This window comes from Apus apus, chromosome 1, assembly GCF_020740795.1.
Source record: "Apus apus isolate bApuApu2 chromosome 1, bApuApu2.pri.cur, whole genome shotgun sequence".
In the NCBI taxonomy this organism is placed as follows: Eukaryota; Metazoa; Chordata; class Aves; order Apodiformes; family Apodidae; genus Apus; species Apus apus.
The window spans coordinates 52,657,581-52,677,203 of NC_067282.1; the positions used below are offsets into that span (position 1 = coordinate 52,657,581).

Genomic DNA, 19,623 nt, shown 5'->3' on the forward strand with positions numbered 1-19,623 from the left:
CAAGATATTCTCTCCTGCAGAGAGTACAGCGCCTCTGACAATAGGCAGAATTAGAAAATACAGGTAAGGAAAAATACAGAAATATTTTGCCTCTGTAGTTTTATAGAAGGAAGGTAGGACTGCTGGAAATGCCTTCTCCTCCCCCCCGCCCCTCCCTTTTTGTGAATTCTAAAGGCAGCTATTCAGTATGCTTTTTTTGTGTGTGATCACTTTTAAGAGATAAGTCTAGTGATTTTTTTTAAAAAATTGATTTATTTTTTAACCCTTTAGAGTTCTCTCTCTTCCAGGCGAAATACTTTTTTTTCCTGAGTTTCTGAAGATTTTTATGTTGATTGTTTTTGTTTTGGTTTTTTCCTCCCCAAATGCTCTGTTACGTAGGCTTCACCTATACCAAATGGTTCAGCTGCCTTGCAGGATATCAGAGCCTAGTTTTAGTCCATTTTTATCGTTTTTGGGTACTTCTTTCCCGTTTTTGGACTATCCGTGGTGCCATTACCAGCAGCTGTGTGCATGTTTCCAGCCACACTGGTTTGTCAGCAAAGACTTCAGGCTGCGCCTGTGGTGGGACAGGCCCACCACTGGCAGGAGTGGACCCTACACTTCAGGCTGTACCGTTGATGGGATTGGCAGGAGTGGACCCTCTGTGCCCAGTTAATGATTCAGGACTTCAGCACTGTCTCGCTTTTATTTAAAAGGCTGCAATGGTATGTAGGGGATTTTCCCTGACGGCTGTGTTCCCACATGGCACAGCATCCCCAGCCACACCCTCTGACTGCCACCACGCTGGCTTTCCCACCTTCATCTCCTCACTCCAGGGCCCAAATTTGCTGGCACCTTGAGGTCAGCTCCTCCAGCTGTCCTCAAGGCTTTTGGGGAGGAGGAGGCTGATGCGTGGGCCTGAGCATTGCAGTGCTGCAGTCCTCATTGGCATGCTGAACACGCGCCGGCAGCACCGCGCGCTGCTCTCCTGGAGCTTCAGCGCTTGTGTCTAAAAACTTTTCTCTTTGCTTGTTTTGGTTTTTTGTTTTGGTTTATTGTTGGTTTCGTTTCTTTTTTTGAGGTTCCCTGTGTATTTTAGTCTCCCTCTGCTAATCCTGGGTTGTGCTTTGGGACTGGATTGCTTTATTGCCATAATTTTAAGGGTACGTGGGGAAGCCAAAAAAAACCCTAAGATTTTTTTTTTTCCACAGTGGGGAAGGAATTAAAGGCTTTAAAAGTGGCTGCACTGATGTGTTTGTAACATAAATGCCTTTTTTTTTTTTTTTTTTTTTCCTTTTTTTAAGACCTCACCTAATGCTCATGACTTTGTGGGGTGAGGCCACTTTCAAAGGCTTTGGTATCCACAGTAGCAGGTCTTTGAAGTGGAAACACCAGCAGGGGACAAGCTGACAGCTTAATCCTTGGTGTAAAAGTTCCTAAGTGGCAAGAAGCCACAATATCCGTCTGAAGGGGAGAAGCTGGAGAGGAATATCTGGAAGTAAATCCATCTCCAGGACCTGACTATTAGAGATGGAAATAGCTAGACACTGTAGGATGCAAGGGATCCAGTACCGCTGCTGTCTCTGCTTTCTCATTCTCCTTCTGTCCTCTCTTCTCTCCCCAGTCTCTTGAGGAGCAGGACACAATGACTGAAGGGCAAGGGAGTGAGGCCTGAGAACAAACGTGTTTCTATGAGGGGTTTTTTGCCTTCACAAGTTGGTAAATCATCCCTCTGGAGTGCAGAGCAGGTGGCACAGTTGCTTGTGTGATCTGCTGGTTCTTGTGGGTGGGTGTCTGTCCTGTTAGGTCAGTGGCTTTGTGGTGGCCTCTGGAGATAAAGCTGTGCCTTCACATTCTGAATTGTACTTTGGAGATGCCCATTCCCCCTTTGGCATGAGGACAATGAAGGATATTGTGCTTTTTAGTCATCAGTGATGCATTTGAGTGCCTGAAGATAGGTGGAATGAGCCTGCCATCTCTGAAGTCTGAAATAGGATATGAAAGTGTTGAGTTTCTCATGTGAGGCCTTGAGGATCAGCATGTACCTATGGATCTATAGCCAGCCTTGGCTCAGGACAAGGCTACTTGTAAGGAGCTGCCATCCTGAGGTGAAGAAGGCAAAAGGATGAGCTGAGAACAGGAGTACGTTCCTTACCTGGTTTGTGACTCAAGCTGTTAGTTTCCAGGGGTGAGAGGCTTTCAGAGGAGGACTTCCCTTCTCAGCCATGAATTTAGGAGCCATCAGTGATTCTGACAGCTATTTAAATAATCAGATCTTGAAGTAGAGAAGTTATTTTAAACTTGTTCATATTTTTGACCTTCGGTAAATCACCTGCCATTTAACTTCACACTTTAGCTGTTTGCCATATGCAAAGATAACTATCTGTTGTATGGTTTTACAATTGGTAATTCACTGAGTGTCCTTGCTTCCTAGTGAACATTTAGTGGTCCCCATCATTAGTCTGTATGGACATCATATTCTTTTTGTTGTCAAAAGCCTCCTCTTAGTGTATCTAAGCCTTTCAATAGCACTGATGGTGCTGTTGCTGTTCTTTCCCTCTTCTCTAGCTTTGTAGTTACCTCTTTCTGAGATGGGGGCAATCTAAGTTGGATTTATCTCTCGAGAATTACATGCTCCATGTCTACATATAGTAGAATAATTATTTCTGTTTTCCTTTGATATTGCCAAATGTTCTGCTTGCTGTATCAACAGCTGAATATTTTGCTGAAGTGTTCATTGAGTTGCCCATAATGTCCACAAGATCTTTCCTGTACAGTAGTGTCTTGCTTGAATCAAGTGTTGTGTGTGTAGTTCTTATTTTTATTTTTCTCCTCATCTGGATTATTTTACCTATATTTATGTTAAACTATTTATGTTGTTTTACCATCCAGTGTACTCATCAGATCCTTTTGTAACTTGTCACAGCTGGCTTCCAGTATGACTTTGCAAAAAATTTTATGTTAACTGCAAACTGTCTTTTATTGCTTATGTTGCAAAGCAGAGAAGAGCACCTCTGTTGGTAAACTTAGGGAAATTACAATAGATTATTAGAAGTAAAATCATACTATTTTACCATGTGAGTTTTTTGGGTATGGGGGCTTTTTGTAGAATTTGTTGACTCTGAACTTGTTATCTGACTTCAGTCTTCAGGCCATCTGGAAATGCTTAGCACTTCTAGCTACCCTTTTTGATTAAATTTCCTTTAACCCCCTAAGAATCATGTCATCATGATGACTAGGTCTCACAAAAACCACCTGACAAAGGTGAGATGTTTTGTTTGTTTCTATTTTGTTTAACTTTGAGCTTTTATGATTTTTATTTTATAGCTCTTCTCTACAGTTGCCAAAATTGTAGTCTTCAATGAAAACTGACAGTTCCTTGTGAACATACTTGTATGTGATAAGGCTTTATGAAATGTACTTGATGTTTGCAGGCTTCCAGTTAAATGAGTGAGAGATAGCTGTGCTCCAGTAGGATTGCATAGTGGGTCCTTACACTTTGGGATCTGTGTTACAGAAATCAATATAAGTGGTGTGGGGTTTTTTTGGTTTTGTTTGTTTGCTTTTGTTTGTTTGTTTTTCTTAGAGAGAAATTGAATTAGAACAAGCTTAGTAGTAATGGTCTTCTTTGGTAAAGATAACCACCCTCCAGGCCTCCAGGCACCAAAATATTAGCAAACTTCACTCAGGGAAAGGTAAATGGGATAGTGTTCATCTTTGCAGTACTTCACTGAAAGGTAAAAATTTATGGCTTGAAATAGGACTTCAGAAATGGAAGGCAGTTTCTGCTTTTCTGATTTAAAATTGCTAGAGTTTTTATTTATGTACCTGCATTGACTTCAGTGCTGCAGTTAGGAAATTTAGATTGCACAGTGCCTTGTGCATCAGCAGGATTCCTCTTCAAAATTTACCTAGTGGACCCTGCTTACCTGGTGAATGTTTGGCAATAATGAAGCAAGAAAAAACCTGGGACCTTACATCATGGATTTCCATTGAACTTTCCAGCACCATAATCATGATATTTTCTAAAAACAAGCCAACCCTCTTAATACATAAATTGAGTGAACTTTGCTCATTAAAAATCCTAAAAGCATAAAACTATACCACTGCATCTTTCTAGTCTCTCCCTTTTCTGTCTTTTCAGAGTACAATAGAGTGTTTTTTTGGTAGCAGACAGGCAGTCCTGTTATATAAAGTGGTACCATGGTTACTAATATTTCAGATGATGGGCGAGTGATAAATGTGGAGAAGAACCTTTTAAGTAGGTTTTCAAGATTTCTGGAGTCTGTGTTGTAATAAAGTGCATATCTCTGTGAAAGCCAAATGTTAGTAATGAATAAGTTGCAGCTTGTAAAGTTGCAGAGGATTATTGGAGGGCATAATTTTGACTGAGAGAGAATGGGTTAATTTGTTTGGAGTGTTTTTTTCTGATCTAGTTTGATTTTTTGTTTGTTTGGGTTTTTTTTTTTTTGGTTTTTTTTGTTCTCACTGCTTTGTCCTGGAAATGTGTGAAGTGGAAAGAAGTCCTGTCAAGTCTCAGGGCCCTGTGTGTGTACACAGGCTGGAGGTTAGAAGATTAAAAAAATCTATTTACAAAATAAGCAAATATTGCATTAAAACAAAGCATGTTCAACACAGAAATCTGTTAAGAGATTTTTGAAAAGTTGTTTTTTGGAATAAAAAGGCATATAAGCTTAATGACAACAGTCCTTTTTTATGTTTATAAATGGACAGGCTTTTATCTCTGAATATTATTGATGTTATTTACTTGACCAAATCCAATTTTTTTTTTTTTGTGCGATTTATTGACTTTTTAACACAGAAAATCTGACATCTTTCAAAATTAGTGCTGTCTCTCAAGGTGAGATGTATGCAGGGTTAAAGAAGTTTTTGAATTATGATTTAACACAATTGTGCAAGGCAATACAAATCATACAATGAAAAACCAAGTGTGGCTTTAAATACCCCTTTGAGACTAATCTTGAAGTACAACAAATGAATTAAACCTTTGAAAAGGACAAAACTGTCAAGACTTATTGTAACCAAATCCAATTTTCTGCTGCAGTTTGAGCAGAAAACTCTTGCCAAATGCCAGTTGCTTGTACTCAGTGTCACGAGCCTATCCATTGCTTTGGAAGTGCTGGTGAACACCAGGCTGTCCTTAGCAGTAATGCTGTGCACAGCCAGGAGAGTTGCAGTTATAGGTAAGCAGAGGTGGTAAGAAAAAGCTCTGGAAAAGCACTCTGTCAAAACATTTCTGGGGAATGTATTCCTTTTTCTCTGCAAAAATATTGCAATTCTTTGTGTCAGTAGGATGAAAGAACCTCCTTTTCAACTTTTCTGTTGAAACACAATTTACAGTGTATTTCTGAATAATTGTGTGCTTGTCCATGATAGTGTTTAAGTTATGAGAAAATTATTCAGCCATATGATAATAAGGCATTGAGGTGGAATTGTTTCAGTATTGCTAAAATACTTTTCCCCCAATTATTTTCAAGGAGGCATTGAAATGCTGAAGCTTTCTTTGGGAAATTTTTCAGCAAGAGCAGGAAAGACTTTTTCCTGTTGCACTCTCTCTCTCTCTAGTAAATAATTAAGTTAAAATAGAAGGGAATTGTCTTTTAAATATTGAGCAAATTGTTGAAGCAGGGACATACCTAGGTCTGGAACCTAGGAGTACTGGACTAATGGTGACCTGTCAGTATTACTGCCTGAATCCCTTGTCTTTTCAGCTTTGGAGCCAGCAGAAATGAAAAGGAGTTCTCTGTACATTGAAGTTGCTTTTGCAAGATATAGATGAGTTTGGTTATTTTCCTTCCAGAAGTCTGAGTGTAGTGTATGTCCACCTTTACTGTTGTAGACAACTGAAATATGCACATAGCAGAAATGTGAGAATGAGTTCATCTCACCTCCTGACTAACAAACTTTCCAAGTTTGTTCTTTTGTATCCTCTCTGTCTGATTTTTAAAGTGCTTTGTATCTTGTTAGTACTAAAAAAAGTTTTTCTAAAATGAAACTGTGTTAAAAAGTAACTCTCCTCAAGGGGCAATGGGTGGTGAGATTTTTGGACTGAGGGAGACGTTTTACATAAGTTAAAACACCAGAGCGGTATGACCCATATTTACTGGGACAGTGCTTCTTAATCAGTGCTTAAGCAAAAAAGAAAGGTCAATAACAGAACTGCACACCAAACCCGAAATGCATCATCCTGGAGATCAGAAAAATGTGATTGCTCTGGTAGGCAGTATCTGCAGACAGTTACTGTGATCTCCCTCCAGTTTTAGCTCCAGTATTTGTCTCAGAATGAAATGTTTTCAAGATTTCCATGAAAACAGAAATTCACCAGAACTTAGAGGTACTCTGAGAAGAGCATTTCTTTGTTTCTCTCCCACCAGTTGCGAAAACAAGTTTAGAGAAAAAAGTTCTCTCTCTCTGACAACAGAATAGTGGTTCACTAAATGCAAATTTATTTTAATCCAGGGAGAAAAAATTTCCATTATGTATTGTTGAACACAACACAGGTAGCCTCTGAAGTTGTAAATGCAATTTTTTTGTTGTTTGGGTTTTTTTTGTTGTTGTGGTGGTTGGTGTTGTTGTTGTGTTGTTGTTGTTTGCTTGTTGTTTTGTTTAAAGTTTTCTTGTGGACAAATGAATGGCATGATTTTTGAAAAGAAGGTCTTTTACTCTCATCTTCACATTGAGCTTGATTAGATATTTTCTTTATTTGCCTTGGAGAACCAATGATAATCAGGCAGGAAACAATCTGTGTTCAAAACACAAAAAGGCAACCTGTCTTCAGAAGAGACCAGATAACCTGTTGAATACTACTTTTTTTTCCCTCCAGTGCTCTCCTTGACTGGGAAGGATATTTGAAAAATGGCTTTTAGTGGGAGTTTTCAGCTCCTGTTGTATAAAACACTGCTGTGTGAATGTTGGCATTAAAACATTATTTTAAACAAATCTGAAAAAAAAAAAAAAAGCCTTTGAAGTACTTTATAACAATCTGCTTCTTCCATAGGTGACTTTAATGTTAGGTCGCTGTTCTGTCTTTTTAACTGCTATAAGATACAAAGTATTCTGACACAGAGACTTAATCTGGCTTTGCATTATATCCCGTGAGGTATGTAAGAAGTAAAGCACTTGCATATGTTCTGCTTCATGAGGATTGCTCTAGTTTTGAAGTAAATAAAACTGTTGTTGTGTGTTACATGCACGCTGCTAATAAAGAGAGAAAGGGGAATTGAATCCTTGCAATAAAATGGATGCTGATGAAGGCTTGCTTGAGCAACTCTCTGAGAAGTAAAGACACTGAGTTTTTTTCTTTTCCCTTTTGGAAGTGCTTTCAGATTCTCATGAGTTGGTGCTTCCAACATGTGTTTGAGATGGTTCTGAAATGCTGAACGTGATTGGAGTGCCTCCCTTGGGCTCCTTTGGGCATGCTCTTGGGAGTCCCTCCTTCTCTGTTGGAGGGCTATGAAAGCATCGCTTCTGGGAACAGTCCTAGGTGATGTATCTTGGGGTGCAGAAGAAGTGATCTTGGTGCTTCTTTCTCTTCTGATATTAGGAAGAATTTCTTCACCACAAGGTTTATCAGGCATTGGAACAGGCTGCCCAGGGCAGTGGTGGAGTCTCATCTCTGGAGGTATTTAAGAGTCATATAGACATAGTACTTAGGGGTATGGTTTACTTAAGGACTTGTCAGTGTGAGGTTAATGGTTGAACTCAATAATCTTGAAGGTCTTCTCCAACTAAGGTAATTCTGTGATTCTTAAAACCCCTTTTCTCCAAGCTCCACTTTCACTGGAAGGAAAAGGCACAGTCTCTCTTCTAGTTCAATCCATTCAGAAGTAATAAAAACACAGTAACAACACATTTACTTAAGAGATTTGGTAATCTGTCAACTTATTTCCCAGCTCTGTTTGCTGTTTTCAAATTTTTATAAATCTCTGAAGTCCTGAAGCATTTCCCTTCATATTCATGTTCCACTCCTGAGAGGCCAAGCTTTTGTTGACAATTGTAGAAAGCAGTCATGCTCCCTCTCGGTATCCTGCTTTCTATGGACTTGGTGATGGAAGACTCTTCTGACAGAGGAGCATTGAAAAAGCAAGTGGGCAAATGCATGGAAGAGAAATTCAACAAGACCTGTTAAATACAAAGACATGAGTCACAGGTTGCTGGAGCTGGGAGAAGATTAATGGGAATTATCACACTCTATCTGCCCCGGTTTTGCACTCCTCTGTAGACTTCTGTTTTTGACCACAGTAGAAGACTCAATATTGGGTGAGATGGACTTTTTGACTGACCTGCTAAAGTCATCCCTGTTTACTTTGATATCCTGTTTTCAGGTAAATTGTAAATGGAGAAAGCAACACAGAAATGCAGGTATTTTTTTCTCAGAACAGTGATGCTGCTTGGGTTTTGTGCAGGGAATCTATGCAGCAGAATGGGTTTAGAGCTTAAGAGGCAGTCGGAGTTAATAGCATTAGGTAGTGCTCTTGCTGCCCTCACCTCAGGAGCTTTGTTTGGATGTGCCACGCAACTTCCCAGAGCTGGGTAATTTATGGGAGTATGTTATTAATAATGCTATTGGCGGTCGTAAAAATATTTTCAGGTTACGAGTTCAACGAATCTTAATTTACATGGAGTCCTTGGTTTATTCAGACGTGTCTTGCAGTGCTAAGGGATGCTGTTTGTCATATAAACTCGGTTAAGAGTTCTGCCTTCTGGGCTTAATGGAAAATTGGAGTAGAAAAAATAGAAAATTGACAACAGCCTGAGCTCTTTTAAATTGTGCTTCTGTGTAACAGCATGTTATCGGTCCTTTGGCAGGTGAGAACAGTCATTTGATCACACTTTCCTTCCATGCAAGTATATAAAAATTTCACAGTACATAAGCACACTTTTCTATAAATATTTTTACAGTTAAAAAAAAAAAATACAATACATGTCTGCAGCTGAGTGTGAGTAGAAGTTCCTAATGCAATAGGGTACTCTTCCCTGAGGAATTGGGTTTGATTAATAGCTATTACATGGTGCTCTCTGCCAAAAGCAAAACATTTGTGTCCACAAGAGGCCAAGTGATAACGTCATTGCCGCCAGGGATGATTAACTCTGCTTGCAGAAGCACAGAAACAGAAATTGCTTTTGCCCTCTTGTCAAGGTGGGAGCAGAATTTTGTGTATTAAATTCATACACCTAGAGAATGAAATCAGGTTTTCTTTGGACTTAAAAACAAGAAGTGTTTTAAGTTACAGACTGTGGAAGAAGGTACAGGCTTAGAGAGGACTAGATTAAGTGGTCTGGGATGAATATCATTGTTAGAAAGAAAAAAAAAAAGTTGCCAGGAGTAGAAAAACTGTTTTCTGCAATTGCATTTTAACTGAAGCATAATGAACATTAGTTTTACCAGCATGACTTTGAAGCGCTTTGATGTTAGAAAATACTCTTGTGTGCTGCAGTCATCTGCAGACTTAAAGTTCAGCAGGAATATTTTATGGTCCATTAGCAAAGTAGTGCAGTGGATTGCTGAAAAGGTCCCAGGCTGTGGACATTGTTTCACAGTCAGTGGTGCACCTTTCTCCTCACCTGCTTCCCTGGGGACAAAGGGCATTAGTGTTATTGTATCATAAAGCCAGCTTCAAAGTGAGCTGGCGGGTTTTAAGAAGAAGCTCGTTGCCATGCTGTAAATAGCATGGGACGTACTGGAAAGCCTGAACCTGGCACATTAGTGATCTTGACAAGGAGAATATGGTTCATTTAGCAAAACTTATACTTGGATGTCATGCACAGTTTACATAAAACAGACCAGCATTTTCTACCTGTCCCTGGGCTTCTGTTGGCTTAACTAAAATAGTTAGGATTGACTCTGGGTAAAGTGTTCATCTGAATTACAGTTGACAAGTGTTCATGTCGGGTTGTATAACAGGCAAAGAGAGATGTTGCAATAGTTATCTCCAAGTCAAGCAAATAAAATAAATAATGGTTCTTTTGTAATTCAGGACACTTTTGACTTCAGCAGAGTTCAGTTTGAATTGATAGAGGAACTAGGATTAGAGTTTTAGTATTTTTGGCTCCCAGCCACTTGGTCAAACTAGTGGGCTGCTTCTCTGATAGGGCCGTTCTGGTTTCTTCCTCATTTGAGCAGTACTAGTTTGCTTGCTGCAACGTGGAAGCTGCTTTAACATCTTAACAAAGTGGAAGAAACCCTCAAAATTATCAAAGAAGTGTTCACAAGTTTCATTTGAAGTTTGTGGAAAAAAATGCATTCATCACTTTCTACTGTAATTGAATGTTTTTTCTTAGAAATGTTACAGTGGCAGGAAGATTTTCTGCTCATATTTGCCATCAAAGAATGGATGATGTTTTGTGGAAGTCTGTCTTGTTTTCTCTTGTTTCTTGAATATAGGGAATGTTACTTTTTGTGACTTCCCAACAGTTTGGAAAAGAACCAGAAGCCTGATTCTGGTTTTAATGCTGTAATTTTACCAAACTATGCAAAGACATTACTAAACTCTACTGTACATTGTCCAGTCTTACTAGATAACTAGAATTAAGTTACATAGGAAAAATATGTATGTTAGAAATTGGTTCAAGAACTGAATATGAAGCTGGCATATAAAGGATCTGATGAAAGATACCTTTGGGCTATCGCATCACTTTCTGGTCCTGTTTTCTAATCTGGTGGGCTGATGAAGTGAGACAAGCCTATCCAACACATGAAAATCTTTTGCATGTTCTCTCCTTAAGAATATAATTTATTCAAATATGATGAACAGGTGTGCTGGCTGTCATAATATTTGTCTGCAAAATTACATTTTTTTTATATGTTCATGTTAGCATCTTTTGAAATAAGATCCTCTCTGTGTTGGGTAGCTGGAGATCTTGCACAGTGAGGCTTAAATTAGCCAGCGATGACTGAGAGTCACCTTGCTTTCTAGGGACAGGGAGCATGTCCCGTGGGATACAGCATCGTAATTACAGGCCCTTGCAGTGAGGAGCCAGACCTGCCACAGGTGTGGTGCCAGGCAGGGAGCGGGGCTGCAGCCCATGCTGTCTTGCCCTGTCATCTCTGCTCTGCACTCCATGATGTGTTGGCCATGGGCAGGTGGGCACATCTTGGTTGAGTTGACATTGGGTGCTTTATAGCTCTGGTGTTGGCTTTAATTCTGCATCTGGGAAGGCAGATCATAACAGATCCAGCTTTAGCCTAGGATTAAACTACAGCCTTACTTTCCTTGGCAGGGAGTCTGAGGGAGGGCAAGAGAAAAGAGTGCAAGGAGTCAGGGAGGTGGCAGGTAGCTGGAATTAAAAGTGATGATGGAGTGTGCTTGTGGGGTCATGGCTGTCCTTTGGTGCACAGCTTCTCTTCGGTTTGGAGGCCCTGAGTGCTATTTAAGGCACAAACAACACGGGGATAAAATGACATGTAAAATAATGTAAGAGTGAGGTTTGGTTGAAAAACTGAAGGCAAGTCCCACCACATTTTGGACTAAAGCACTTGCCAGTGTCTGCTAAATGTATGACTGCACGCTGTGCTTATAAAGTGGAGTTAACTGTGCAGTTGCAAACAAGAGGTACATCTTAGCAGGATTTGGATGCCCTTTCCTGACCTTAAGGCTGAGGGTTTTAGCTATAAATGAGCTAACTGCAAAGCAAGTCCTTTGCAGACGTGTTCAGCCGCTGAAGGGGTGGCAAGTTTTTGAAAGAACCAAGTGCTTGTCAGTATTCTGAATATGCATCTGTGGAGTGGGGCACATTGATTAATCCTTGTATTCGGATGTCATGGTATGTCCTGGGACATCGGGGAATGGTTGTGTTGTGTCCCATGTTGCCTGTCCCAGGTAAAAATCCCTGAATCAAAACTATTAACTCCAGGCTGAAAGGAGTGGCTAAATGGAAAATATTGTTTCTTATTTTTAACTTACTTGTCTCCTGGTCAGACAAGAATGTCTGGAGAGTCTAAGTTAAGGTAGTATGTGGTTAAGATGTTGCTGGTTTGTGAAGGTACGTTGTGGAGCATGAAGCCAGTGATTAGCTGTTAACTGTGTCTAAGGGTAGAGACTCTAGCCTGTTTTCTGGTGCTTACAACTTCCAGCCAGGGCTTAAAATTTCAACCTGAAATTCTGTGCCCAGTGTCTACTGCAGGGTCATTGTTTTATTTCTCTGTTAAAAGATTCCTGAAGTGAATTTAAGATTATGGATGTGATTTTTCTGGAAGTAAGCAGCATGAATTTGCCTCTATATGTGTTAAATTGTAGAAACAACCTGCACTACACTACAAAGTGCTGAATTCTCTAAGAGTGAAGTGAAAAACTGTTTTAAGGCTTTTTGAGCTAACTTAGAGGTTCCACTAGAGCTCTGTGTCGAGACCATGTAGAGGACTCAACTCCTTTACTGGAAGTCATCTCCTGCGGAGTTGACTTTTTGAAGATAAGATCTTTGCTCATTGTTACACATTTTCTACCAAAGCATAAATACCACATGTCCAAGAAGCCTCGTCTTCTGCATTAGACAGATACTACATAATCTATTGCCTCATAATCCATCTGATAGGTAAAACTACTCACCAGAGCAGCCAATATTTTGTATGTAACAAGAGCTCCTATTTTTCAACTGAGAGATTCCAGCTGATTTGTAATAGGACAGGGCTTTGTGCTCACTTGCTACTCCTACAGGTACTGGCGGCCTAGTTTTCCTCAGAACAAGAACCTTTTCTGGGAGCTCCTAGTGCCCGTGTGCTTTCCCTTGTCTAATAATGAAAAGCATTTTTTTATTATTATTTTTTTATTTTCTCACTTGGAAAAGAAGAAATAATTTTGTGATTTAGAACAGAAAGAAGATCTGAAGCCTAATACAGGCATCTTTCCCTCTCTCTCAGGAGAACATCCTCCTACTCCTCCGTGTTGTGCTAGCTTTCTGCAAAAAGGAAGTGATGCTTATCTAGAAAGAGGTATCTACAGCTAAATAGTTTTTACAAATACAGATCTATGAATTTATTTCACTTAGCATATGAAAAACTGCACTTGTAGATGTGTATTCTGGATCAATTCCATTGATCCAAGTGTTTGAGAGACTGAAAAAAACCAGCAATAGTTATAAAAAAAACATAATTAGTTATTTTCTACTTGAGTGTTTTCTTCGTCTTCAGTAAGAACATTTTGCATTTCAGTTGTCAATGTCCAAGTTCTGATAGTTTGTTTAGTTACAATGGGGAGTGTAAGCTCAAGCTTGAATCATTAATAACAATAACAACAACAAACAACTAAACAAAACCCCCACTCAAACCAAAAAGAAAACCTTTTGCCTGGGTAAGAGACTCTGTTGGTGCTGAGGGCTCCAGGCCAGTGAGATTCCATTGGTTTTGGCAGAACTGCTATGATATGTTGCCTGATATGTTGGGTCACAAACAGAAGTCAGAAGTGATGGACAGACGAGCAGAGTTCAGACTTTCTGAAGGTCCCTGAATATGGGTGGGTTTTACAATATATAATGTCAGAGTGGGCTGTGATGTTAGTAATGGCCTGTGGCTTTGGAGGCATTTTATTGATGCTTTTTTACTACACGTATTTTATTAGTATATTTTCCTTTCTCTTCCACAACCAGCCATTTCACTCTCCTACCTTCTACTTGTCTTGGGTTGTTGTTTTTTTGAGGTGTGTTTTTTGTTTTTCTTTTGAGTGTTTTCCATGTCTTGAACTCTACATTCATTGGTTCATCACACAGGGGGCTTTTTCCCAGTTTCTTTCCTCTCCCTTCTCCTTATATTGCTTACCTCTCATGTTCAGGCTTTTCTGGTGGCATCTCTTCCCTCACCCTCCTAGTGAAGGTGATGGGCAGAAGAGTTATGGCAGCTGTGAACACACAGGCCGCATAAGTGGTACCAATGAAGTACTCCAAATTCTTCGGTCACCATCATGTTTGTGCCTGCCTTCTACAGAAGGGTCTCGGTCTGTCACTCCTAAACCTGCATCAGTAGAAACTGCTGAAGCCCTCCATGCCTCTGGAACAATCAGATAGTGGTGTTATTTTTGACAAGACACCAATTTTTGAGTCAAAATTTTCATGCTTCTCTTTCTTTAGAAAGTGTCCATGTAGGAAGAAGATAGGAAATAGGATGACGCTTCTCCTCTACCCAAACACTTTTTGGTATTAGTTCTTGTTGCAGTCTCAGAAATCTTGTATGTGATTCAGCAGTGCACATTTTTTTTAAACCATGGCTACTGCCAGGTACACAACACACACTGTTTGCTTTGCTGCCATGTGCAATGTCTGGTTTTCTTCAGTCTTAACACCTACTACTTAAGAAATGACTTTGTCATTTTTAGTAGTATGCAGCCCAGCGGAGTATTACTACTTGTGACTTCAGCAGTCTGCGGTATTACATTTACTCTTTTCCCAAAAATTCCGTCTGTCTCCCCTTCTATTACTGAAAACCATTTCTGACATTTCTGAATTGAAATGGGTAGCTCGAGGGAGAGTATTTCCTCTTTTACATTTAGCCAGCTAAATCATCAGCTCAACAGGCTCTTGTGGAGAGGTTCTCCTTTTCTTTCCCCCTCTCTTTCCTATTTATCAGTTAAAGTATTTTCTCACCCCTTTATACATTTTCAGCTGTACCTCACTCTTAATCAATGCTGTGGGACAACGTTGATGGAATATTTAAGTTGAGGAATGTTTAGTTCATGTACTATACTATGCTCCATTTGTGTAGAATAATTTTAAAATGTACCAATTCTCTTGCAACTCATTGTTCTTGATAACCAGGTAAAGCTGGCTAAGTATCATCCAGACCCATTTATTGCATGTTGGACTTGAAACTGAATTTTTGAGCAATTAGCATTGCATTACCTACATTCATGCTAGCAGTAGCAAATTTTGGTATAGGTATCTATCAGTCACATAGTAAAACCCTTTCTGGTAGCATTACTAAATAATAAAAAAGCCTTTTGAAGTGAAGACCTGCAAGTCAGAACTAGGATCTGTTCCTGAAACTGTGTGAGTAATTCTTACTCATATTACTAACAATACTGACTTCAATTAAATCAGATGAATCCAAGCACAGAATGGTAATTATTCTAGCATGGGAAAGCTGACAATGTTTTCAGAGCTATTTTTATTGATGCATTTTAAAACCTCACTTATACCACTCCTTCCCCCTTTCTTTATTATTGCACAAAAATAATCCATCAACTGTTTCTGGCTGGAGTCCGCAAAGTGAAAGTTGTGTTCCTTTGAAGATGAATAGAAGAAAACATCATGTTCATGGTTTCACGATCTGCATATAAACTATAGTAATATATTAAAACATATTTATAATATCTAACCCTTTGATTTTTCAGATCTGTTTATCTATAAAATATTCGAGGTATTTTGTAGTCCCTAAATAGCTTAAGTTCCATATTTAAGTCTTAGATTTTGATGCTGTATTTGTAAAGGTACATGAAAGCTGATTTAATCAAAGGAAAATTTAGATAAAGAACTCATTAGAGGTTCATGACTTGGAGTGGTGAGCCCTTTCATGAAGCCTTTGTGAATCAGCTTTTAGCTGAACGGAGAAACAAACTTTATTTTCTTGATATGGAAGGTTTGTTTCCTGCAGTTCTGGAATGACAATTTTGTTTTGTTTTTCCCCTGAGAAACAGAGACAAAGAGACAAAAAATCTGAACAAAATACTACCGTCTTCATTTCTGAGGAAGAACAAATAACAAGTAACAGCTTATAATGCAACAGCACAATCTAAAGGGCCAAATGATAAATTAATGGAAACGGGGTTTTGTATATTGTTTTGGAGACTAAGCATATTAGATTGAATTGTTTCACAACCAGCATGCCTAATTATTGTGTCTGCCACATTTGTCTATTTAAATAATTCCCAACTTTTGGATAGCTGCCTAGAATATTACTGCAGTACGTGTTTCAACTGGTTATTCCCTTGTCACGCGTAACTTCACAAAGGAGGCTGATTTTGTTTGGAAAAAAGAACTACAAGTGAGCGCTGGCAGTAATGTCTAATATCTGATAAAAAGGGACGATAGGTTTCGTAATGTTAATTTGAATGAGTTACACGTGAACTGATACTGTATTTGTTTTGTCAGGTCAGTGACTTAAGTGCCTTTGTCAAGTCACTTTTATGAGCGAGGACTGCTACGCCTGTGTTCTCAAAATCCCGACTTTGCCAGCCAGACATTGCCTTCACCTCATACCTGGCAGAAGATACCTCATCTCTCTCCATTTGCCAATTAGTTGATGGAAAACTGAAAGCAGAAGAAGGGGAAGAATTATTATTATTATTCCTTGGACATGAACAAATGACTGTATTGCTTTTCTCGTGTGGTCAATACCAGCAAGCAACCATCAAAGAATTAATATTCTATCAAGGAATGTCATTTCATTGAAGGACCTTGGTTTTAAACTGGTGCATCTGTGGCACAGTCAACAGGCTCACATGTTTTATGGACAGAAATGCAACTGAGCATGGTTTTTCCCAGCCAAAAGTCTACAAGTGGGACTTAATGATTGATGAATGACTGCTTGCTGATAAACTTTCTCTGTTTATTCTGCTCTGTGTGCATTGGACATTGTTAATCATCCCCCACTTTTTTTTTTTTTAACCTTCATTTCAATTGGAATTGAAATTATTTTCTGGTTATTATCTATTATCTGGTTATTGGGGTGTTGGTTTTTGTTGTGGTTTTTTTTTTTTCCTTCATCATTAATTTTGGAAATTTCTTCAGCATAATTCACTTGACAGCAATTTACAAATTTGAAATCAGCTTTTCATCATGGCTTTGAATGTTGCTCCTGTAAGAGATACAAAATGGCTAACATTAGAAGTGTGCAGGCAGTTTCAGAGGGGAACTTGTTCACGCTCCGATGAAGAATGCAAATTTGCACACCCCCCTAAAAGTTGCCAGGTTGAAAATGGAAGAGTTATTGCCTGCTTTGATTCCTTAAAGGTAAGGAAAAAAATTTGCATGTGTAGTGAAAATGCTACAACATTGTCCTGAAAGTAAAATGTGAGATGATGAGTTACAACTAAACCAAGTTATTCAGAAACTACTTTGCTCTTGGTAAGATGTATATTAATACAAATGGTATTTGTAGCAACTGATTCATTTATTGGAGCTTTGAAGAGATTTCTTTCTAAGCATACTGTTTTCTCATGTCAATATGTTGTTTACAAAAATTGCACGTGACTGTGGGATACAGGATTGCTTACAGCTGGTGGGACAACTGTATTCTCCCATTATTATTGTTTCATGACAAAGGAAATACACAGTGGCACAGTAACAGACCATTACCAGAGTCCTAATGAAACAAATAATACTTAAAGAATGCAGATTCTTTCATTTAAATCAACAGGACTAAGAAAATTCTATTAATTTCTTCAATTTTGACACCATAATGAGTTGCTTACCCTTGATATTGAGGACTCTCAGATAAATTAATAGCATTGATAATTATGTGTATTGATAGTGCATCAGATAGCAGTGTAAGTTTAGAACAGAGTGAAGGGTTTCTCTCCTTTGGAGGATATTCAGCAGTCATGTTGTTAGGCCATCAACTTCCATCTTGCTAATGACATCAGGCACGCTTTAAAAACTATTTTTAAAGTTCTGTGAAAATACTTTGTGTACTGCATAAAAGAAGATTAATGACCCCATGGGATTTGGGGAGAACACAGTGTTTTCTGTGATGATACATTTGTGTTCTCATGTCAACAGAAGGGAAAAGCTTGTTTCATATAAATAATTAAAGGGAAAAAATGAGCTTTTCAGATTTTATTGTGAAATTTTTCATTGTGGCTTTGTGTTTTGGGCATGGGAGGATGTCTTGGCTTGCTTTTTAAATTCAGTGCAAAAGATTTAGATCAACATTTCTGTTACTCATGAAGAACTCTACTACTGTGAAAACATCAGTGAGAAGGAGAAGAAAATGTAGTGGTGTTTGAAAATGTTCATTTATTTTCATTGTACTTTTTTTTTGTGCAATGCAAGATACTGTGTTAGGCATCTTTCTGCTGGATTTCCTCATTTCTTCTCTGCTTTTGAAGATTTGCAAGGAAGTAATTCAGTGGCAATGTTTGTGAGGGGGTTACATTCTGTATGTTCTGCAAGCCCAAAGAGCACCTTTGGAGTCATCTCAGTATGTCGTCAAGTGCTTTTAATGACCTTAATCTGTGGATAAACTGTAACAACTTCCTTGTAGATGTTCTTGTGTATTGGTTGCTTGCCAATGGGATTTTTTTTTTTTTTTTTTTTTTAAAAAGGGCAGGCTAGCGTCTGCAGCAAATGGGCAATAAGCAGCTTTTATGAAAAATAAGCAAGTCAGTAGAAGCTAGGGTTGTTTTTTTTCTTTGGTGTTTTTTGTTTGTTTTTTTGTTGGTGGTGGTTTGGTTTGGGTTTTTTGTTGGTTTTTTTTTTGTTAGTTTGGTGTGGGGTTTTTGTTGTTTGTTTGTTTGTTTGTTTTTCCAAATAGAATTTGTAGCTATTGTAAAGACTTGGGGCTTTAGCTGGGAGGCTGGAAGTGGCTGGCAGGGCTCAGTCACCTGTGGGCTGGCAAGGTGGTGGGTTTGTAGTGCAAGAGCTGCTTCTGCTGCATCATCTCGGCCGAAGCAGCGATGCAGCGATGTGCCTGTCCTGTCTGCCTGAAGCCAGCATGGCTCTCCCAGGCAGCACAGGGCACTTGCAGAGGAGATGCCAGCTATTCAAGCTGGAGACTTTTGTGCAGGGATGGTTATCACCCATGAATTGAAACTGGAGTTACAGCCTGAGCTAATAATACTGTGAAGAGAAATCCTGAGGGGTCATTCTGGATAACTTACTGACAACCAGCGTCATTGCTCAGTGGAGAAAGTCCAAAAGCATGTAAAAAATGTAGTCAAAGCAAGCAGGCATGTTTTGTTCTAGTGTGGGAGGGCATCTGCTCCAAGGGGCCAGCTCACTCCAGCCTGCATCTTGTGGCTGAAGCAATGCTGCTGCATCCCACTGCTTGTCATCACTTGCTTTCCAGCCAGTGGAAGGGAGCATGCTCCTGGGCCTCTGGTTTTGTGTGTTCTAATTGAGTCTGTTGGGTTAAATTTCTGGTAAAGATGGGATTATACCAATAAATCAGACTGTGGCCTGAAGCAGCAGGGGTGGAGGTACAGGTTTCTGCCCGACAACACTGCTGCAGGCACAGAGGGAGATTCAGTAAGGGGACAATAATGTCTTCAACTCCTGTAGCTCCTTGCCACTGAGCAGGGTTTGGAGCTGTGTTTTGGTATGCTGCTGGACCCCTCAGTGCATGAAAAGCTTTTAGGGATCATTGCAAGTGCATGGCTCTTGGCTATGTCAGCTGGTATCCTCACGTCCATTATCTTTGTTAGTTGGAGGGTGTTCGTAAATCACTGTGCCTGTGGCAAGAATGTGCCTGATTAGCTCAGTTTGCATATACTGCTGTTTGAGGGACTTGGGTCATTAGTCACATAGATCTATGTGATGTCTAGCTTTTGGAAATATTGGTGTTAATCATATAGTTCCAGAATAACTTTTTGACACCCAACAAGCAGGGTAACATTTCATGTAAATCAACAGCAACAGTCTAGAATTATAGATAAAATCAGAATTTAATTTAAAAAAAACAAGCTATTTTCCTTTCTGAAC

At 39.2% G+C, this 19,623-nt stretch overlaps 1 protein-coding gene across 13 annotated transcripts in view; it reads left to right on the forward strand.

The window, feature by feature from the left end:
- The window catches only part of MBNL2 (muscleblind like splicing regulator 2), a 109,915-nt gene that overhangs the window by 20,664 nt on the left and 69,628 nt on the right, over window positions 1-19,623 (forward strand). For all 13 annotated transcript variants that reach the window (XM_051608343.1, XM_051608344.1, XM_051608335.1 and 10 more), the window contains one exon: window positions 16,075-16,935. In XM_051608343.1, the coding sequence (XP_051464303.1) occupies window positions 16,762-16,935 (174 nt within the window). In that variant the 5' untranslated portion in view covers window positions 16,075-16,761. The remainder of the gene's footprint in view (window positions 1-16,074; window positions 16,936-19,623) is intronic.